General features: G+C 35.4%; 3 protein-coding genes across 16 annotated transcripts in view; 1 reads left to right on the top strand and 2 right to left on the bottom strand.

Annotated features, from left to right (window-relative positions):
* Window positions 1–8,104, bottom strand: part of LOC105326240 (acetyl-CoA carboxylase) — a 48,328-nt gene extending 40,224 nt beyond the window's left edge. The window contains 6 exon segments of the mRNA XM_066071081.1: window positions 4,579–4,771; window positions 4,907–4,991; window positions 5,840–5,916; window positions 6,914–7,003; window positions 7,099–7,176; window positions 7,987–8,104. Coding sequence (XP_065927153.1) covers window positions 4,579–4,632 — 54 coding nt within the window. The 5' untranslated portion in view covers window positions 4,633–4,771; window positions 4,907–4,991; window positions 5,840–5,916; ... (1 more) ...; window positions 7,099–7,176; window positions 7,987–8,104.
* A 1,879-nt stretch (window positions 8,105–9,983) lies between these two features.
* On the top strand, window positions 9,984–12,577 carry LOC117680500 (uncharacterized). 2 transcript variants are annotated; one of them, XM_066071080.1, is made up of 3 exons: window positions 9,984–10,243; window positions 10,343–10,824; window positions 11,810–11,938. In XM_066071080.1, exons 1-3 carry the CDS (start codon window positions 10,050–10,052, stop codon window positions 11,842–11,844), a joined length of 711 nt encoding a protein of 236 aa, XP_065927152.1. In that variant the 5' UTR covers window positions 9,984–10,049; the 3' UTR covers window positions 11,845–11,938. The 2 variants fall into 2 exon arrangements, with proteins under 2 accessions (XP_065927152.1, XP_034333414.2); XM_034477523.2 differs by having other exon boundaries at window positions 10,035–10,243; window positions 10,343–12,577.
* A 694-nt stretch (window positions 12,578–13,271) lies between these two features.
* Window positions 13,272–23,353, bottom strand: part of LOC105343342 (acetyl-CoA carboxylase) — a 50,049-nt gene continuing 39,967 nt past the window's right edge. For 9 of the 13 annotated variants that reach the window (XM_066071069.1, XM_066071067.1, XM_066071070.1 and 6 more), the window contains 16 exons: window positions 22,953–23,084; window positions 22,355–22,486; window positions 21,888–22,025; window positions 21,500–21,620; window positions 21,114–21,211; window positions 20,773–20,883; window positions 19,376–19,519; window positions 19,100–19,220; window positions 18,874–18,970; window positions 18,565–18,661; window positions 18,151–18,286; window positions 17,566–17,743; window positions 16,839–17,106; window positions 16,456–16,626; window positions 14,178–14,311; window positions 13,272–14,002 (listed from right to left, as the gene is read on the bottom strand). In XM_066071069.1, the coding sequence (XP_065927141.1) occupies window positions 13,888–14,002; window positions 14,178–14,311; window positions 16,456–16,626; window positions 16,839–17,106; window positions 17,566–17,743; window positions 18,151–18,286; window positions 18,565–18,661; window positions 18,874–18,970; window positions 19,100–19,220; window positions 19,376–19,519; window positions 20,773–20,883; window positions 21,114–21,211; window positions 21,500–21,620; window positions 21,888–22,025; window positions 22,355–22,486; window positions 22,953–23,084 (2,193 nt within the window). In that variant the 3' untranslated portion in view covers window positions 13,272–13,887. Of the gene's footprint in view, window positions 14,003–14,177; window positions 14,312–16,455; window positions 16,627–16,838; window positions 17,107–17,337; window positions 17,386–17,565; window positions 17,744–18,150; window positions 18,287–18,564; window positions 18,662–18,873; window positions 18,971–19,099; window positions 19,221–19,375; window positions 19,520–20,772; window positions 20,884–21,113; window positions 21,212–21,499; window positions 21,621–21,887; window positions 22,026–22,354; window positions 22,487–22,952; window positions 23,085–23,353 lie in introns of those variants that run through there. The other 4 variants (XM_066071076.1, XM_066071077.1, XM_066071078.1 and 1 more) reach the window with 4 other exon arrangements.

The following is a 23,353-nucleotide window of genomic DNA, read 5'->3' as shown; positions in this document are numbered from 1 at the left end:
AGAGGTGTGAAAATATTATGTTCATCACAGAGCAGGTTCTGCATGAACACACAGAAATCACAAATATAATTAGATGCCGATCAATTAACGGGGTCCGGTTAACAGCGTTCACCCGTACGGTAAATTTACAACTGTGCACTGATTGGTCATACGATGAACAGTACGTTAAGAATACTTATGAAATTAAAATACAAACGCGTTAAACAAGCCGGGAAGTAAGACGTACACGTCGGACTGATATATAAACAAAATATAATTTTAATTATTTGGTATACTTTCTACATCAAATGTATACGAATGTATAATCAAATTTTAAAAATGGGATTAAAATCACGTGCACCACATGGCTAGTGCTGGATTTTAAACTGATTTTGTAATATAACGTATAACTTCAGTAAAATTATAAATAATGCTTATTATATCTTGTAGCAGAAACATGTGCATGTTTCATAAACATGTATCAATATCTGTCTTTACAGTACAGAAAGTAAATACAAAGTAAAGAAATGCACGAATCACATACATACATGAAGTGTCGAACCGGGGGGGGGGGGGGGGCTAGGGGCTTAGTGCAAAGTTAGACTTAACCAATAGGCATATAGCCTCCCCCCACTTTTTCTCGCCGGAAATGTCATTGTTCCTAAATTTACCTTGAAAGATTGAGAAGTTGGAGTAATAGGCATACTAGCTCCCCCCCCCCTCCCCGACACGGATTTGGAATTTCATGATTTTGGGGAAAAACGTTTGGGTAGGGAAATTTATTTTCGGAAGTATATAGTATAGGTATAACCCCCCCCCCCCCCCACGGATTAGGATTTTCATGATTTTGGGAATTAGGGTTTTTCCTCAATATTTCTGAGGATTAGTCTAGCCCCCCCCCCCCCCACTTTCAATTTGCTTCCGACGCCAGTGAATCATGATACAGTCATACATGCAGTAAAGTCTGAAATGCATGTAAATAATTAAACAATTATTATATTAGACTCAAACTCCAAGTGGGTTTTACTTGTTATTATCAACTGTAGAATTAAAAAAAAAAATCCTGTGTACATGTGTTGGCGTGGTATTAAAAAAGAAATGAATTAGCTCTAAACTTCAGGTTGTACGAATATTTGGTACGATTTGTAAAAATTTACAACGACTTTACCTTAATTTGCTTGCTTAGTTAGTTACTGTACATCAAGGTTCATTCAAATGATAACTAAATGATTTAAGAAGGCGTCTTACAAAATAGGTATATTAATTTATTTTACTAAATAATTATAATTTACTTATCAGTTTTACTAACTCGATCAGGTACACACAAATTGAAAAAAAATTCCCGCCGGGCTCCAGTTATAAACTCACGCTTCGTACTGTGTATATGTTATGTAACAGTCTTTTGTTCACTCCTGACAGAAAAAACCCTGCAATCCACACAGAATATACAGGAAAATCACAGAGGAGGTCACCTGGACAAAGAATGTATACACATGTATACACGTGCCCGAGTACCTAAGATTAATGATTTCATTATATGCATTAAACAAGATCAGACATCAGTTTTTCTTTTCAAATTCAATTAATTACTTATTAAGGTTCTTAATCGCCTTATTTGCCACATTTGAAGATAGTTACATGTATACATATAGTTTCAGTCACGCTGAAACCTTACTATACATTTTAGTATGTACGGATTCATTATCATTAGGCTAGAATTAAACTTAAACCTGTTGAAAATAAATGATATCACTATTAAACTCAAATCAATTTTAGTAATAGTTTCAGCAATGCGTAAACCATTTGGAATCTTAACTTAAAGTTTCAGCATACTGAAACCTAGCAGAAATGTTCTGAAACTGATTGATATTTCCATAATAATTTACACAACTTTTCACATGATTCAAATTTAGTTTCCGCATTGCGGAAACCATCAGGAATCTTAACTTAAAGTTTCAGCATACTGAAACCTAGCGGAAATGTTCTGAAACTGATTATATCAATAATAATAATAATTTACACAACTATTCACACGATTCACATTTAGTTTCCGCATTGCGGAAACCATCAGGAATCTTAGACTAAAGTTTCTGCTGACTGAAACCTAACGGATACTTGCTGAATCGATATAATGGTTTCCGCATTGCGGAAACTATACATGAAACTTCAACTTCAAGTTTCAGCAAGGTTTCCATATAGTTTCAGTTTTGCTGAAACTTGATTTTTCATCTAGTGAGCCTGTCTGGTGCTTCAGTATCATAATATGCACCATCCATGGAAGTCTGGTGAACTTAGGACAAGTAGTAACTAAGATATAATCATCAGAGGGTACCTGTTTCAAAAACTTTTACCAGCTCTAAAAACCTTAACCTCCTTCAGCATCTGTAACCTATAGCTAAAATTCAGCATCCAAGCCTGCCTGGTGCATCAGTATCATAAGACACACCATCAATGCAAGTTAGGTGAAGTACGGACCAGCAGTAACTTAGATATTGCTATCAGCGGGCACCTGCAACAAAAACTTTAACCTGCTCCAAAAACCTTAACCTCCTCCAGCATCCGATACCTATAGCTCAGATTCAGCACTCAAGCCTGTCTGGTGCATCAGTATCATACGACACACCATCTATGCAAGTTTGGTGAAGTACGGACCTACAGTAACTTACATATTGCTATCAAAGGGCACCTGCAACAAAAACTTTAACCTGGTCCAACAACCTTAACCTCCTCTAGCATCTGAAATTTAGGACTCAGATTCAGCATCCAAGTCTTTCAAGTCAACAAGTAGGTCCAGATGTATCATCCATGCAAGTTTGGTGAAGGTAGGACAAGTAATAGCTTAGATACAGGATCTGCAACAAAAACTTTAACCAGGTCCGGACGCCGACGGTGAGGGTATAGCATAAGCTCCCCTTGACTTCGTCTCGGTGAGCTAAAAAATCCAATCTATTGTTTACAAGAGGCCCATGGGCCACATCGCTCACCTGAGGAACAATAGTATGATTAAATCAGCTTAATGGAGTCATAATACAAACTATCTGGACAATGTACAATAATACATGTAGATCCTGTATAAATAAAATCCATTTTTCCCCCTGGATATTCTTATGTTGATAATCATTAATCCCTTTTCTAACAGGATGATATTTAGTTATATCACATGTTGAGTATTGCAGTTCTCAAAAAGACCCTTAACAATTGTTTATATATGGGATATAAACCTACATCAAACTCTGAACCTTCTTGGAGGCCGAAGAATTGTCCTGGGGCCAAAGTCTTAACAATTATACAGAATCATCTGGCTGATAAGTTTCTGAGAAGATTTACTCTACATATCCCTATGTAAAACTTTGAACCCCCCCCCCCCATCCATTGTGGGCCCAACTTACACCCAAGAGTTTCATTATTTTCACAACTTTGAATCTACACTACCTGAGGATGCTTCCACACAAGTTTCAGCTTTCCTGGCTGATTAGTTTCTGAGAAGAAGATTTTTAAAAATTTACTCTATATATTCCTATGTTAAATTTTGACTCCCCATTGTGGCCCCACTCTACCCCCAAGGATCATGCTTTTCACAACTTTGAATCTACACTACCTGAGGATGCTTCCACACAAGTTTCAGCTTTCCTGGCTAATTAGTTTCTGAGAAGAAGATTTTTTAAGATTTACTATATATATTCCTATGTTAAACTTTGACCCCCCCCCCATTGTGGCCCCACCCTACTCCTGGGGATCATGATTTTTACAACTTTGAATTTATACTACATGAGGATGCTTCCACACAAGTTTCACCTTTCCTGGCCGATTAGTTTCTGAGAAGAAGATTTTAAAAGATTTACTCTACATATTCCGATGTAAAATTTCGACCCCCAATTCTGGCGCCAACCTACCCCCGGGGGTCATGATTTTCACAAATTTGAATCTTCACTACCTGAGGATGCTTCCACACAAGTTTCAGCTTTCCTGGTTTTATGGTTCGTGAGAAGAAGATTTTTGAAAATTTCTCAATTTTTTTTATAAATTCCTAATTATCTCCCTTTGCAAAAAGGTGTGGTCCTTAATTTTCACAACGTTGAATCCCCTTATGCTAAGGATGCTTTGTGCCAAGTTTGGTTGAAATTGGCCCAGTGGTTCTTGAGAGGATGTTGAAAATGTGAAAAGTTTACAGACAGACAGACACACAAGGGTAAAACAGTATATTGTGGAATCATTAACAGTACACTGTGGAATCATTAAAATTCGTGGGGGCCAATTTTCGTGGATTGCTTAAATTTTACAGGTTCGGGGGACATAATTTCGTGTATTTTCGTATACATGCAAAGAGGTATATGACTTTATAGCTCTAATTTATTAATTCGTGGGGGATGTTAATTCGTGGATGAGAGGTACCCATGAATTCCACGAAAATTGAGCCACCACGAAATCTAATGATTCCACAGTACCCCCTTCTCCTTTGGGGCAGGGTATAAAAAGCAGGCATACATTTCAAACATTTATTTTCAAGTTCTTTCAGTGAATTTTATACGATCTAGGGTTATCCTACTTCTTGATCAAGCATGCAAGAACTTTGACCCAGGAAGTAAATATCTTACTGACCAGGTTGATGGTGACGATGTCGTTGTAAGCTATGGACGATTTGCCGGTGATCATTCCGGACCCTCTTAGATTCTCCACCCCAAGACCTTCCTCCTGACCTATCAACAGGGAATATCACTGTGCCATACATGAACAATTACCCAAGTGCATTTTAATGTTACACCTTGGAATGCTTGTACCACTGGAGGCAATCCTGAACAGAAAATTTTATTACAAGCTTAAAGTAGAATGCAATTCATTTGGTAAACATTAGTAAATTCACAAGATAGGAATGATTTATTGAATTTAATGATAAGTTTTACTAGTTTACTGAAACTTGTAGACTTACTTGATGGTAAACTTCAGTTCTGCATTGAGCACTCTCATTTTCATCAGACGACTGCCATAATACCTCATCACCATGGATCTTCCAGCTATCAACAGTAACACAATACAGTCTCAGAGAGAGAGAGAGAGAGGATTGGTTTCGCTCCAATCACTTGTCGCACTGAGTTTTCGCCCCGAATACATGTTCGCTATCGATGATTCGCTACACTACACACCGATTGTCAGTATTCCGATTGTCGGGCACTCTTTTGATCTCAGTACGTTCACGATGAGCAGTTTAACTAAACTTAATGATGAGAGGGAGAAGCCGATCATTTGCCATGTCTTGAAAAAAATTTAATTCTATAGTCTGTCTTCCATCCCTAGCCCATACCAAGAAAATTGGCTAAAAATGATTTAACTAACAACATGACAAATGTTCATAAAGGCGTTAAGAAAGCACTGTTAGTAATGTGAATATTGGCTAAAAATGCCTTTACTACACAAATGTTTATAAAAGGCATTAATTAAGACAGGACCTACATAACAAAGTGAAATCACGATAAATTTAAGTTATTCCATAAAACACAACGTTAGCAATCATTCTGGGCTTGCTTAGAGCGATAACTACAAATAATCCTTGAGCGTAACCACTCAGTGTGAAACCTCTTCAGAGCAACCCCACCCTTTACCAGAGAGAGAGAGAGAGAGAGAGAGACAGAGAGAGACAGAGAGAGACATGGGGATGGAAAAAGGTAAAGACAGAGAAACTAAAAGAAGAGAGAAGAAAATGTTTCTTCATCATTTGGGTAGACATGCAAGTCATATTTGTATAAACTTGTCCAGTTTTGTAATTTGCATACTATCGAAAGATTGGCAAAAGTCTACAAAAATATGGGAGTGAGACCTGTATGATTGTACATACGGGGCATAGCGTACACCTGTTTTTTATTACCTTGGCTGCGAGCCTCTGGAATGGTCAGTGTTGGTGCAAATTTTTAGGAAAATTTGGTTACTATCTGTCTATTTAGACTAAAAAATAAAAAAAGTTTCTGAATTACTAGATCTTCTTAAATATCTTTGACATATAGTACCTTACATTTAAATGTAAATACATATCCATAAAATACCTAATATAAAATCTGTGGACATGCAAAATGTTCAACTATCCCTGTACTCAAGTGTAGTTAACTATTGGTGTACTAGTCATATACAGTAACCCAACTTCTATTCGCCTGCGAGAAAGGACTATATATGATAAGGGCCTAAAATGGCCCCCTAAAATGAACATCATCATTTTACTATCATTCTTTGTTTTCTTAGTACAGATATGTATGTGATGTGTTTAAATAATATTCATTTTGGTTCAAGTGCCCACAATTTAGAAATATGACATTGTAAAGACAACCTTTTCCCGCCATTTTTGCATTTTTAGCGTAAAACAGCTTGTTTTCAAGCAGTTTTTCCTTTCGAAAACATAGAGCGCATTCTTGAACAAATAACATATTTTAATCAGAGATGTATCTAGCCAAGACTAATAAGTGACAAAAAAATTTTCCTTGTTCAAGCATGCGCTCTATATTTCCCATTCGTAAATAGATAAGAAAAATGTCAATTTTTGGCTGATTTTGATTGAATTATAGAAATGGCATCACTTCTGACGTCATATACTGCCAGTGAGTGCAAATAAATCAAATAAATAGATGAAAAATATATTTTATATCAACTCTTCTAAAACATTAGTTAACATTTTATTGTACCCGAAACACTTAAAAAATGGCGAATTATGGGGGCCAAATTTAACTCTTATCATATATAGTTCTTTAAAATTTGTGAGATTCTGAGGAGTATTGTTGTCATGAATATTTCTCTCAGTGAACAAGTCCATACAGTTCGGGTTTATATAAACATGGATGTAGATAAAGCTTGGTCGCAAAAATTAGTTGCCGCGAATCTGTTTATTCCTGGTTAATCGCAAAATAAAGTTGTCCGAATAAAATTTGGTATACAGTATGTGGGCCACATTTACCAGTGGATGTGAGAAGGCCACTTCCAGGGAATCCAGGGCCTCTAGGAGAGTTCTCTCAGCCTCATTTTGTAAGTACTTAAACGACACTTCCTAAACGGCACAAAACGGGAAAAATAGTATAGATTTCATGTCAACAAGAAAAAACCACATCTGACTCATCATTGGTCTAATGTTGAGAATGTTACCTTGGTGACCAGATCCAAGTGTCGGCTGATGACCCGGTCTAAGAATCTGTAATCCGCCATTTCCTGCCCAGCAGCTTCCTGTTATTAAAAGTACATGTAGATCGACTTCTTCTGTTAGTTTTGTACTGGTACACATCCTTAAGCTTACTATTACACAAAAAAATGCATGTAACTTTTGTGACAGAAACCTACCCGTATCATAGAATCTGTAGTAAATTTTGTGAGAATCCTTTCCACCCCTATTACAGTGAATAGCACTGGCGTGCAACCAGTTCTCGCCGAGTACCATTTCTCGCCAGTACATTGTGACGTCAATTTATCAACATATAAAATTATAGACGAAAAAATGACGTCACAGTGTACTGGCAAGAAATGGTACTCGGCGAGAACTGGTCGCACGCCAGTATGGTCCAAAATGTCTTGTTGTCCATATTTCATGTAGAGTACATCCATCAGAACTCACCAATTATATCAATGATCTTGTATCGTGGCTCTCCTTCATCTTCAATTAGTTCACGAGGACGGAATTCATGGCACTAACTTTATTATAGTCTACTTGGGGCAGGTAAAGATATTTAAAACCCCGCAAACAAAAGCAAAAATTAGCATTTCTTATCCATATTTAAAAAAAAATTCAAAAATAAATTGAAAAGTTTAAATCATTAAAGCATATCATATTCTTAAATTACCTTGTAAACACAAAGCTTAATACACTGCTAATGAATATCAGACCAAAACAGAAGATGGTTATAAATACACATTTGATAGATTTAGGGTTAAGGGTTCCTCCATTTTAAAATCGATTAAGCTATTTACACAATAGTTTTAATTATTATAAATCTGTGATTTTCAGTAACTTAAACCGATCTACGACACTGATGCCCTCACCTTTTCTATATTGCTGTCATCATTCTATGTGACTTTAAACAGATGTTTGATTTCTTCCCCATGCCCGATCCAAACCCCTCCATTAGAGTCCATAGGCCAACACAAAGCGGTACATAGAATTACCGAAATACCTGCGATTTACCGAAATACCCCGTGAAAACACCGAAATACCCTTCAAAAACACCAAAATGCCCATTTTTACGTCATAAAGAGTGTATGTCTAGTATTTTATATAGATAGTAATTGTATATAAAGTTAATTTTTTGAATAAGTGTATATTCATTATAATACTTGAACTTGTGTTATATAGGTGTGCAAGAGAAAGGAGCAATTCTGATAGGAATTACGTCTTTAAAATAGTTGCTATTTTTATAGTTGCTTCCACTCTATATGGATTTTTGATGATTATTATATGATATTAAAAAATAAAAGCTGATAAACTGTTATTTTTAATTCTTAGTTATTTTACTCTGGGAATAAAATTTCACACCTCTATTTGAGTGAAAAGCAATTCATGCAAGAGTTATCGTTCTTATCAAACTGAAAATTGGGGAAATACATTTAAACACTTAGATTTAAACTATGATGTTAAATATTTGTGCTCAAATGAGGCATTTCGGTGTTTTTGAAGGGCATTTCGGTAAATCACGGGTATTTCGGTAATTCTAGTTACCCAACACAAAGATATGATACAGGCTCTCTCTGGGCCTTTTCCGACAGGTTCTACACAAAATTATTAATACATACCGAGACACGCAGATTAGTTTAATCCATAATAATTATGATATCATTAATTGTAGCGATATCAATCAAATGATTTCCCATGAAGACGATTCGAATTCAGAAATTCTACTTTCAAATTGATTCGGTTCCGGTGCGTTCGTTTTAGTCAACTCGTTCTCCAGTTTGGTGAATAGTGATTTTTAAATCATGAAGAAAAATCCATGTGAAGAGTTCAGATAAACAACTTTTATGTTTACCAATTAAATTATTACTGTATGTTTTTGGCTTTTTTTTGTTGTTGCAGAGTTTAAATAAAGCACCAATGAGTCCGGGCTAGATACATGCACATCCTGGGGTTTTACGTTATCTTTTGACCAAAATCAATGGATATTTCTATGTCATTGTGGGAGATGTGATATCAAGTTTACTTTATAGCTGCTTCATCTGGGAGTTTAATGAAAGTTTACTGGCTTTTTTAGATATCGTTCAGAGACGAGTGCTACGCCATGTACACGCACATACATACAAGCATAATGTTTTATAAAAAAAAAATATTAAGACACTACATGCTACATGTCCATATTTATGTTAGAAAGAATAAGCTCACCCTGACCATGGTGACGTGACGTTTACGTTATGTTTCAATGTCATTTGAAATGTTATTCTGTATATTGAGTATAGGTAATGCAGTTAGCGAACTTTATGAATTTTTTAAAAAGCCTAGTTATATCATTTTTTTAAAAATCATCTAATGCTTCGAAATTCTTTTGTGATTTATGCCGGATATGAAGCTTACCATGCATAACAAAGCGACATTGCGGAAAAATACATAACCTGCGTTGATAGAGAGAAGGGGGCGGGGGGGGGGGTGATGCGCGGTCCTGTCCATGCACAAGCACTGACGATTTTCCAGACAAATGATATTCCGTTAGACCATTACTTTTTTTTTTCTCTTAAAGCGATTCCATGCAATTTCTTTTTGCGTTTCATATAAGGTTTTGAAGTACACATCGAACGACCAACAGTGTTTATACATGTATATATGTAGAGATCCCCTGCAAAAGTATGTCACGGGATTTAGACATTCACAGTACATGGCGGAACACATCTTTTATCAAAATTCTTATCAGTGATATCGGGGTATTTTACGAATTTTTTTAAAAATTCAACTGTAAATACTTTAATAAAAGTTATCACTCTCTGATACTATGAATCCTTTGATAGTATCCCGTTTCAGAGATTGTGATTTTTTTTTTATGAAAGGTTATATAATTAGTTTTACGTTCTTGAGTTTACAAATATAGTACTTATATGATTGTGTCTTTGAAAAATTATTCCATATGGAAAAAAGTAAAAGAACCTCATTACCTGGGGGTGCAGAACCATTCGGATCACGCTTGCCCTTTTCCGATATTTGCGGTGACGGAAATGGCCGAGCACTTGAAAAAATATTCGGTTTGTATCGGGTTTTTCCAAGGCTAAAAATAGAACACAAAAATCCCCAGCATTGGACTCTTGGCAGGACAAAACAAAAGTAAGTAAAATGTTGTTAAACAGCACACTTCAATTAAGATTGTATTATGACACCATTATATATATAATTGTACAAAAAACTTGTCTTTTTTAATTTCAGTAAGATGGCTGTTCAGAGGATATCCGAGTCAGTGTATGTGGGGATGTGTCTAAAGATAGGGACTCCACAACAGGTGGCCTCCAGGAGAGATATACAGGACATTGCAGAGATGTTGATTAACAGCGAGATGTTACCGACCACACTGATGCTGAGTGGGAGTCATAGAGAAGGGTTCAAACTGAGTGGATCAGACAGAGACACCATGCATTGCCTAAATGACCACCGGGTGATCTGGGACTTCTCTCAGTGTCAGTTTTACAACACACAAGAACATGCACTGATTCTCTGTGACAGTTCTGAGAGTCCACCAGGATTCACTTTACTATGGTTACCATTAGAAATAACGAACAGTATGGTGTTGTCAGCGTGTGTAAGGATGAATGGAATGCTCTATATATCAAGTTCAAAGTGCAGAGAGGTTACATGTTCTTTAGTTTTTCCTGGTTCTTCACCTCACGGACCATGTGGTAGTGGATCAATAGGTAATGTGGAATACGATACTGCCCATTGCTTTGTCAGTGATTTCTGGCCTCCGTCTGCCTCCTCATGGATAGGCAGGTGTCACTCATGGCCCCCATTTCATGTTGTAAACGACATTATTAGAAATGGGTGTCACTTTGTAGCGATAGGGCACAAACTAGGAAATCATACAGACAACGAATGGAGAATTTCTTTTTCACAGGCGGAATACAAACTAGTGTGTTCAATGAATCACACACAATTTTTAACTTATGGATTGCTGAAATTGTTCTTAAAGGAAATAATTAATGAAGGATTGAGAGATGAAGATAAACTACTGTGTTCATATCACATGAAAACTACTGTTTTCTGGGCGATTCAACAAACTGCTCTACCTTGCTGGTGTCCACAAAACCTTCTGGCCGGTTTCTGGGTCTGCTTTAAACTTCTCCTTAAATGGGTGTACGATGGAGTGTGTCCTAACTTTTTTATTCCAGAGAACAACATGTTTCTGAGCAATATCTATGGCGAAGCACAAAAGACATTATTCACGCGACTATATTCATTGTATGAGAAGGGCATAACATTGCTGCTACACAGTCCCTCCATAGCGTCTTACATCATTAATGTTCTGTGTAATCCTAGACTTACAATTTGTACTGGTGAACACACTCCGATTTCTGAGGTTGAATTTGATAAAGATATTTTCATCGAGATATTTCAATATGATTCAATAAGCAGATCGGGCTTACATGAATGTGAAAAGAATCTACATAGTGTAGAACAGTTGTTAGGTTTGCGGCTGACACAGTATCACATTGTCATGTTACAGAAATTTACAGCCACCTTCTTTCAGTGTACTGCATTTATATTACACAACATGTACACTTACACAGGTTCTAACAAACAGTTGTTTATTGTAGACAAGGTAGCCTGTCGTTTGATGAAATTAGCAGCCAAGTTTGGGTTTGTGTCTGACATGTTATACATTGCAATGTATTATTACAGGACACTCCGGTACAGGGCTGCTTTATCTGTTATAGATATCACAAAGGTCAGGCTAGCACAGCCATATCTGATGTATAGGAGACGTGTAGACAGAGAGAGGTATACTGAGGCTGTAGGGGGACAGTCCTTATCTACAAAGATGAGACAGGCTGTAGCACAGGATATCAAACTTCACAATGATATCTTCTATATCAGTGAATTAATACCAGAACAACAGTCTAATAACCAAAACAATCAGCCTATCTTGTATATTCCACCCCACGTACTGTTGTATATGCTAGAGTTTTTGTGTTCTAGACATGTCGACACAATGAGAGCACAGAGAGCTTTAGATGATCTACAGGTCCTAGTCCACCATGATCAGGGACAGTTAGTACCTGTACACCTCAGAGACATCTCCTGGGAGATCCTGGGGATCTGTCAACAGATCACAGGGGACCTCCAGGGTGCCCTGTTCTCATACCAACAGTCACTCAGACAAGATCCAGAGAATGAAATACAAACTGCTACAAGACAGAGAATTCGGGATCTACATTTATGAACTTACTGACAAGCAGTATGGAATTCTTGTATGTCAAATTTTAACACTGACATTGTTAATTGTGTTTGTTCTAGTTGGTTTTCTCTAAAGTTGTCTTGTGTATGTTTAAAGGGGAGATGCACTTATGATTTGTATTACCCAGTAAATCAGTGTATATTTATCTTAATTTAGAGCAAATTTATTCGTTAATTTAATCAATATTGTAAACCTAAAATTCCAATTTTAGAAAATAAATAATAATTTGTATATATTATGATTTATTTTGAAGTATTTAATAATAAACATAATTCACTATATATTAATGTCTCAATTTTGACTACAATGTGCTGCCAAATTCATCACAAGGTAATTTTCTAAATAATTCTACAAGCATTGGTCAGGTGCACCTACCAATCTTACATCATGGACTCCTCCCAGTTTGTTCTTGATCCTCTCATTTATCCAAAATGATGAGCGTCTCTTGGATGTTGCAAAATCAAATGCTGTAGTTTTTTTTTTTAAATTAAGTGTATCATTAAATGATTAACTATCATATATATATAAGGAATAAGGAATCATTCTTGGAGTATTATGAGGTGATAATTTTTGTCGGGGCGTGATCAAATCTAATAAAGCCCGAATATTCAAAGAATGATTCCTTATTACTTATATTTATATAATCTTAAGCCATCGTACGATTAAATATTTCATTATAAATAAACAAACCCCGCTGGCGCCTCGATTTGGCGTCGTTTGTATTGTGAGTTATATAGTACAAAATCGATACTTAGTGTTATCACAGGCAAAGACACTGGATAGTGTAAATATAAAATGATCAACTATCATGTACATTATCTTGTAGAAGTGATCAATAATGGTAATAATAAAATATATTTCTTAAACTAATCAATTTTAATTCAAAACACAAACTATACTTCATGTTTTCCATAAGATTTATATTCATGTACATATATATACAAAATAAATCAAATAATGGAATAAATACAGTATACAGTATATATAGACATATACATGTACATAAAATAATCATTCTCATAATACATTATCACTGTGATAAAACATAAATTAGCTCTGTGTACAAGTTCAATAATTTAATTAATTTCTTCTTAAATTTACAGAAAATTTTAACAATAGTTAAAAAATATATGAATTATAAACTTGAGCACTTATTTCATAAATACGTGTCTTTTTATATACACGTTTATATACCCTGTATGGCATCTTGTAGAAATTGAAACATTTAATAATAAATATCCTTATAAATGCCCTTAAAGAAAAAGTCCTTAATAGTCTTTTACAGAACTACAAATGCAATGTTATGCATCAATGGATTTAATTTCTAAAATGATTTGAAAAAAAAACAACATCAACAATTTGAACTCATGAGATGGTCAACAATGATGGATTTCATTTCCATGGAAACTGTCTCAGACAAGAATATACAATGTTAATAATGGATTCAAGAAATAATGATTCAAAATTTGTTCATGGATAAGTCCAGAGTTATGGTTCTTGATGACTATGGTCTGACTCGGCATCACGTGTCCATGTTGGCTAAGATTCTTGTTACCTCTGACCTTTGACTCGGGGTCATGTGTTGTGTTATGTGGACGATGGAGTCCATAGCAACCTCAGGATTGTCTTGTATCAAGCTGTCAACAGAAAGATTATCAATTAGACCAGATTAATTACAGATCTTTTTTATGATGTCTGCACATTAAAAAAATGTGTATTGTACAATTTTTAGATACGACTTGAAATTTCATATTTTGCAATTAAAATTACATAAATGATAGGAGAACATATTTTGGGGTAAAAGTGCCGGACCTTCTGACTTGTTGTAGGACGTGCTCTCTCTGTAGACACCGGATGTTGTCTGACACGGCATTGTCCATACTGTCCTCTCGGATCTGTTCCGTCAACCATTGAACCATGGCTTTATCATCCTCCCACATGTAGGCCTAAAATACAAAATGACAAGTGATGGTTTGGCAAAAACATAAACAAATAACCTCAAAGAAAGCATTACTTTCAAAAAATGTAAAGTGAAATCTTACAAGTTAAAAATGTGTATCTTGATTATTAATATCAATATTTAAAAAAGCTTATTTTTCGATTTTAAAGCAAATGTTCATAAAAACATTTAGAAATATACAAATTTAAAATGAAAACCAACATCTGTCTTTAAAACTTCAATTTGAAAAACAACAATTATAAAATATCACCTATTTAAGGAGGTTTCTTTTATGTTGACTTTATAGATTTACATTTCATGTAATTGTTGAACACAATAGGCAAAAAGTATATCACAAATAGAACAAGAGGCCCAGGGGCCACATCGCTCACCTGAGCAACAATTGCATTAATTCTGATCAAATTAGCATTACAGTATCAAAATATCCTGACAATTCAGTACAGTAGATCTTGCTAAAAAAATTAAAAATCTGCCAATTTTATCCACCTCTTATTTTTTGGTAAATACCAAGCCCCTTTTGTTGTTGTAACTGTAAGAAGATTTTTCTCTATTCCTATATACCCCCCCCCCCTCCCATTTCGTGGCCCCACTTTTCTCTAGGGAATCATGGTTTCATCAAACATAAATCTGCATAACCTGTGCTTTCACACTAAGTACTGAGTTTTGGACCAAAAACTTTCCCAGAATATTTTTAAAGATTTTCTCTATATCTTCCTATGTAAAAATTGATCCCCCAATTGTGGCCCCACCCTATCCCCGGGGACCATGATTTGAACAAACTTGAATCTACACTATCTGAGGATGCTTCCACTCAAATTTGAGCTTTCTTGGCCTAAGAGTTTTTGAGAAGAAGATTTTTAAAGATTTTCTCTATATATTCCTATGTAAAACTTGATCCCCTAATTGTGGCCCCACCCTACCCCCGGGGATCATGATTTGAACAAACTTGAATCTACACTTCCTGAGAATGCTTCCATTTTAATTTGAGCTTTTCTGGCCTAATAGTTTTTGAGAAGAAGATTTTTAAAGATTTTCTCTATATATTCCTATGTAAAACTTGATCCCCCTCTTGTGGCCCCACCCTACCCCTGGGGACCATGATTTGAATAAACTTGAATCTACTCTATCTGAGGATGCCTCCAATCAAGTTTGAGCTTTTCTGGCCTAATAGTTTTTGAGAAGAAGATTTTTTAAAAAAATTCTCTATATACTCCTATGTTAAACTTGATCCCCCTCTTGTGGCCCCTCCCTACCCCCGGGGACCATGATTTGAACAAACTTGAATCTACACTTCCTGAAGATGCTTCCATTTTAATTTGAGCTTTTCTGGCCTAATAGTTTTTGAGAAGAAGATTTTTAAAGATTTTCTCTATATTTTCCTATGTAGAACTTGATCCCCTTCTTGTGGCCCCACCCTACCCCCGGGGACCATGATTTTAATAAACTTGAATCTACTCTATCTGAGGATACTTCCATTTTAATTTGAGCTTCTCTGGCCAAATAGTTTTTGAGAAGAAGATTTTTAAAGATTTTCTCTATATATTCCTATGTAAAACTTGATCCCCCAATTGTGGCCCCACCCTACCCCCGGGGACCATGATTTGAACAAACTTAAATCAATACTACCTAAGGATGCTCCCATTTTAATTTGAGCTTTTCTGGCCTGATAGTTTTTGAGAAAAAGATTTTTTCTATATATTCCTATGTAAAACTTGATCCCCCTCTTGTGGCCCCTCCCTACCCTCGGGGACCATGATTTGAACAAACTTGAATCTACACTACCTGATGATGCCTTCACACAAGTATAAGCTTTTCCGGCTGAATAGTTTTTGAGAAGAAGATTTTTGAAAAATACCAACCAATTTTCAATAATTCTCAATTATCTCCCCTTTAAAGAGGGTGTGGCACTTCATTTGAACAAACTTGAATCCCCTTCACCTAGTGGTTCTTTGTGCCAAATTTGGTTAAAATCTGCCCAGTGGTTCTTGAGAAGAAGATGAAAATGTGAAAAGTTTACGACGACGACAACGACGACAGACAACAGACAAATTGTGATCAGAAAAGCTCACTTGAGCCTTTGGCTCAGGTGAGCTAAAAACACATGTGTAGTGATGTGAAGAATGATCTTACATTAACGGTGCCCCTATCCTCCACAAACCAGCGGTGTAACATGGAGTTGAGCTCTCCCTCCCCCACATTGTGGGTGACCGGCTTCATCTTCCTCTTCAGCTGCCTCTCCAGAAGTCTTCGCTTCAGATGCCAGTAGAAAAACTCTCGGCTACTATGCCATTTCAGGATGTCCTTCATGTCATTAAAGAAGAGAGAAATATGAGCTCATATTAAAATTCGTGACATTACTTGGTAATTAATGAACTAACAATTTTCTTTATGTGCAACTTTCTGTGTCGGCATTTTTAAAACTAATGTGCTTCAAAAGAAAAGTTAATTCTCACATTAATATTTTCATGATCATTAACCAACGTATTCCCTACTCCACATGACTTTACACTTACGGTAATAACACCCATCTCCTCCATTCGGCCTGGGGTGTCATGGAGATCTGCAAACTGGATAGCCACCTGGTGGTACATGGGAAGTAACTTCTCTTGGCGGGCTGCCAATCTTTTCTGGAGTTCAGCTTTCTCGTCTGGATTCAGCTGTGGACTGGTCAGTTTTTCCACTATCTGGATACAAGTTGTATCCAGACGCTGCATGGTCTTCTCCAGATCTTTCCGTCGGAACTTTATTTCCACTGTTCCCTCTGGTTCCAAGACTCCTCCCCTAAGTAAAACATTTCAATGAAAATTAAAAATCTCTATTTTTAAAAAGAAATAGCAAATCAATATATTTTCTTTAAATACTGTTCCCATATATTAAAAATTATTTAATAATGGTCAATTTATTCAGAAAAATGTTTAGGGTTCTCTTCGAAGTTTGAACACTATTAAAATTCGGGCATACATATTCCAAATAATGATTTCCGAAATAACTGTATATACATTTATTTTATACGTCACAAAATTTGTGAAAATGGACAAAATGTGTAGCCTCAGTCAATTTCTGCAATTTAAAAGTTTCTTATAGAAAATATAAAAGGAAATAATTTCTGTGTACCGGTATTCAATAATTTGCGATGTCAATAAATCGCACAAAAAGCGAAAAATTAGATCGTTGCAAAAATTACAGGATTTACGATACTCCTCTTAGCATAGTATATTTGAATTATATTAACTCTCATACCTGCTGAGTTCATCGGCATACATTTCCATATGGGTGGGGTTAATGGTGGGGTCTACAACTACCCAAGCCCCACCCCTCAGCTCAGCATAGGGAGGAATGTAAATCATGATTGGTTGATTATACTCTGTGAGGGCATCCACTATGTAGGAACCAAACTTCAACACCTGGTCATGCATGTCTGAAAAGCAGGTACAAATGATTCAAAATACAGTAATATTAATATTATGTACATGACATTGTATTGTATTTTACCAGTAATATGCATATAGATCATGTCATTCATAGATGGCAAACATGCATTCTTAGTCTAAATTCAGTGTACTTTAAAAAACAAGAGGCCAATAGGCTTTTAATTAACAGTCACCTGTGTAGCATATAACCCATACACAAACTTGTCGAGGAGTCTCATATTTGCATTTAATTAGGTTTCATTCTGGAGTAGAAAAACTATAAATTTGTAATGACAACCACCTCCAAATCTTTTTCCAAAATTTTTTGAAATCTTCAAAAAAGAACTATGAAACCTATAATTTTGGCAAAAAACTTAAAGATCTGGTCTACAAAATCAAAAACAGATTTCTGTACCCTTCATGCCTCCAGAGAAACCTCTCCAGTTAGCAAAGATCATCAGTGGGAGCTCTTCTCTGTTGAAGTCTTTAATAGCCTGTGCCGTCTTGTAGGCGGAGTCTGGGAACCACACCTGGCCCGCCTGTTGTATCACCTGCACAAAACAGTCAAAGATTTTTCTTTTTTTTTTGTTGACTAAACACAGACAACACAACTATAGTTATTGTAGCTTTTGCTGATATTTTTTCACCCAAAATTGAAATACATTGGAACTTAATGTAAATGGATTCCTGAAAAATGCTGGTAACACGGCAATTAAAGTTTTCTTTTGTATTCTAAAATATTTAGCATATGATTGTATTTGGTTCCAGTCTACTGAACCTGGTATCTTAATGAGTACACTGAAGTATTAGCACAGTTTAGTACACTGACCTTGGTCTCTGAGTCCAGGTTAGCGGGGTCAGCTGGTATGGTCATTTCCACAGTCCTGGTCTCTACACAGATCACACCCACAGGAATCCCTCCCAACCTGAGCAAACAAACAACATGTTCCGATACTCGAGTCCAATCTCACATAAATTATCCATATTTCATTTTTTGAGCTTTAAGAATTCATTCAGGATTTATGCTTGTCATCATTCTATTTGGTACATAAAATGTTACCGCAAATTAATGTAACAGGTGGTTTACTGTTGGAATAAAATTACATAATTATTAGAATTCCCATCAAGGGAGACAAACCTTGCTCTGCCTGTGACCACAGTTTGTGCCCAAGGTTGTAGAATTTCGTGGAAAGATTTGTGGTCAAAGAAACCTTTCTGCCAGCAATTCTTGTCATCTACAGTTACAAGTTCATAACATTCCAACACCATGAAATCTAGATATTTCTATACCATAATTCATCAAGTGAGAATTACCCATTTTATTGCTTTTAACTTGATTTCCGAAAACCAAAAGGTTGCTATACCTGGATTCTGCCTGCCATTCAACATCCACCTGGGGTCATAAGGGGCCTTTGTGGGGACAAATTCCACCTCTCTGTCTATTGGATCTCCTGTTTCCAATATTGGTAATGGGGAACCTTTACACTGAATAAGAAAATGTAGTATATTAATTTCTTCCTCTTCATTACTACAGTATAAATTTTATATATTTCCCTTTTGCATTAATAACTACAGTAGTTGTCTAATTTTAGCTATACTTGTCTAATTAGCTAACTGTCTGATGGTACATATTATCCTACCTTAGGCATGTAAGACAGCCACTGTATGATCTTGTAGACTCCGTCAAAGTCATCAGCTGTGACATCATGTGTGACTCCATTAGTGTACATAATTTGAATGCCTCCCAGTTGGTTGTTACTGGTGTATACCTCCTTCCCTAGCACCTAAAATTACAAGTAATACAGTTCAAGTACCCAAAGTTTTTTTTTCAAAATAGCATTTTGTGTCAAGATACCATTGTGGTTAGTGTTCAAACAAGAGGTGTTGATAAAACACTTATGCCCCCTCCTTTTGAAATATCTGTGAAGAAAATGAATGGAAACTGCAAATAATTGAAACATCTGCAAAGAAAATGAATAGAAAATGCAAATAATTGGAATTTTTCTACGTCCAAGGGGCATTACTCTGTTGAAAATAGTTTGATATCAGAGACATAAATAACAGAGATTGGCAATTCCGCCATTAGCTTGTTTTGATGTTGAAAAAATATTACGGGACCAATCTTACTTTGAGAACTACATATTAGTAAACTCAGATAATGACCTTAAACCAAAAGTATATAATTATTTTATGAAAAATGTACAAAGGTTTTAGACATATTTGAAACAAAAAATGGAAAAATAAGATTTATAGAAAACATATTGGCCAGCTATAAAACATTGGCGAAATCTCGGACGCCAACTGCCTCCTAGAATTCTTTTAATATTGTTTATATGACATAAACTCATTAAAATATAATATTTTGAATGTTTTATTTATAGGTTTATGCTGTTTATAATTCGATATAACTGTTTATTAGAAAGATATACTAATTTAAACTGGGAATACTTTACAATAGGGACCGCAAGATTTCGATCAGTTGCCAATCTCTGTTATTTAGGTCTCTGGTATTATCAAACTTGACCTAGATATTATCTTGATTAAACCTGTATACCAAATTTCAGTTCATTATGTTCTTCCTTTGCGAAGAAAATGAGCAGAAACTGAAAATAACTAGAATTTTCTTATGTCCAAGGGGCATAACTCTGTTGAAAATAGCTTAATCGTATGTAATATCAAACTTGAGCTAGATATTATCATGATTAACCTGTATACCAAAATTCATTTCAATTTGTTCTTCCTCTGTGAAGAAAATGAGAGGAAACTGTTGTTGGACCGACCGACTGACCAACAGACAGACAGACAGCAGCAAAGCAATGTGCCCTCCCTATTGTATGATTTTAAATCTTCATCATGATCATCAAAATCACTGCTAAAACTGCTATCATGATTATCAATGTCATAATGATTATCATCATTAGGTCATAGGTTAATAGAAAAACGGTAATCATCTACAAAAATGTCCTCTACATAATTGTAATTGCCATCATCATCATCATCATCATCATCATCATCATCATCACTATTATAAGTTTACCTTATTAAGGGCACCAGCTCCTGTGAGGATGATGTGAGAGTTTTCTACTTGTATAGTCCTCTGCCCAAGTCTGACCAGGTAAGCCCCTATACCTATAGCTCTACAGGTAACCTACAAAACAAAAATAAACTGTACACAATATGTAAACAAATACAACATGCCACTTCATACTTATGTCTACATAAACACCACATAAACTAAATTTCCTTCAGTTAAAAAAGCCAAGCATACAGTTCATTTACTTTCAAGTTCATTCAGTGAATTTTATGGGATATAGGGTCATCCTACTTCTTGATCAAGCCTGCAAGAACTTTGACCCAGGAAGTAACTATCTTACTGACCAGGTTGATGGTGACAATCTCGTTGTAAGCTATAGACGATTCACCAGCGATCATTCCAGACCCTCTCAGATTTTCCACCCCAAGACCTTCCTCCCGACCTAACAACAAGGAATATCAGTGTCATACATGAATGGTTACCCAAAGTGCTTTTAAACATTACACCATTAATAAAATAATAATTGATTGAGAATTTCAAGATCTCGTATGTTATAGACCTATATGTATTTAAACAGCAAAATCTACATTTAACAACGAATTCCTTTTTGTTTATTATAATCACTTATGAATACAAAATAATTATACATAAATTTTATTAATAAACCATAAAATGTCTTGGTGTCCATATTTCATGTAGAATGCTGCTGAATGCATCTATAAGAACTTACCAATTATGTCAATGATCTTGTATCGTGGCTCTCCTTCATCTTCAATTAATTCAGCGTGGACGGAATTCATGGCACTAACTTTCTTAAAGTCTACTGGGGTAAGGTAAAGATATTTGAAACCCTGCAATATCATAATAAATAAGCACAACTCATCCATTATGCAAAATCAAATTAATGAAGTATTTCAAATGTTTAAAGGACATTGTGTTTAAACAATGCATTTTTATAACTAAACATAATATTAAATAAAAAAAACTGTAAATACATGTACAATGTTATTCATTATATCAAAGAAAGTAAAGGTTCCTAAATTTTGAAAATAATCAAATACATACTAAATTTCAGGTAACATTAAACCAAGCTTATCTTAAACCTCTGATGCCCTCACCTTCTCTATGTCACTGGGGTCATTCCAGGCGACTTTAAACAAGTGTTTGATTTCCTCAGCCAGCCCAATCCGAGCCCCGCTATTAGCAGACACGAAGATACGAGGTAGTCCCTCCCTTCTGGCTTTCTCTGAGGCTTTCTGAAGCCAGAAAAATTAATGACAATTTTTCAAAACTTATTGTTTTCTACACAATGGCAGCCACACTTAATAGGCCAAATATCAAATCTAATCGTTACTTGAATTTTCCCATGAATTTTTTTAATGACTTTCAATTCAATTGTCATTTACCTTTCAATTTCAAAATCCAGTTGTGAGTTTCTAAATACATTTACATTATTTATAAAAATAATTGACAGTCTCAGAACAACATAATTTAACCCTAAATCGTCACACTCTATGACCCGATCATAGCCTTGAGAAAATTTCTTATTTTTACTAAACTGAATCATATATATTGAACTTCTGACCTTGAAGAGAAGATCCTCTGCTGGTCCAAATGACCCAATCTTGTAGGTGATGTCATTGGATATCACAATGATGTCACGACCTTCAGGACATTCTGGTGTTTTCAAGGTCATCTGCCAGGCTACCATTCCAATCTAAAATGGAGGCACACATAAAGCTTATAAAAATTCGTCAAAGTTTCATCACTAAAAACTCAGAAGTGAGTATATGTGTATATCTCAAAATTTGTCTCCTAACTTTATTTGCTAAAAATATTGAAAGTACACTGTCTAGAATTAATACTTAGTATGCCCTAATTTTTCCATTACAGCATGTTAAAGTATAATATACAGTTTGCAGTATTATCTCATTCTCCAAATGCACTATGTTATATAATACACAAAAATGAGTTTACAGCATGTCCTCAGTCTCCATTCAAAGCCTGTTATGTTTTATTTTGTCTTCTATTATAGCCTTTATTCATAATAAGTTTACGGTCTGACCTCATTCCCCTCTTACAGCCTGTAATAACACAGATACTGTAATAAGTTTACAGTCTGACCTCATTCTCCCCTTACAGCCTGTAATAACACAGTTACTGTAATAAGTTTACAATCTGACCTCATTTTCCCCTGGCAGTCTGTTCTGTTTACACAGGTTGTTGTCTTTGTCAAGCACCAGTTCTATACAGCTGAAGGCATCTGGAGGAATCTTATTCTCCTCTCTGTGGTCCTTCCAGAACTTCTGTAATGCCTATAAAAACCAAAGCAAATATGGCTTCTGTAAATTAATTTAAGGAATAAGGAATCATTCTTCACATCCAATAAAGTCCAAAGGCTTTATAATTATGATAGATTTGATCATGCCCAAATCAACTCCTAAAATTAAAAGAATGATTCTTTATTACTTATATTTATATAATTTTCAGCAATTGTAACAATTAAATATTTCAATTTAAATAAGCAAACCTTGCTTGCACCCCAATTATACATCATTTGAATTTATTGGACTCTATAGTACAA

This window comes from Magallana gigas, chromosome 9 (assembly GCF_963853765.1).
Source record: "Magallana gigas chromosome 9, xbMagGiga1.1, whole genome shotgun sequence".
In the NCBI taxonomy this organism is placed as follows: domain Eukaryota; kingdom Metazoa; phylum Mollusca; class Bivalvia; order Ostreida; family Ostreidae; genus Magallana; species Magallana gigas.
Note: the sequence above shows the minus strand (reverse complement) of the source record. Positions and strands in the feature narration are given on the sequence as shown.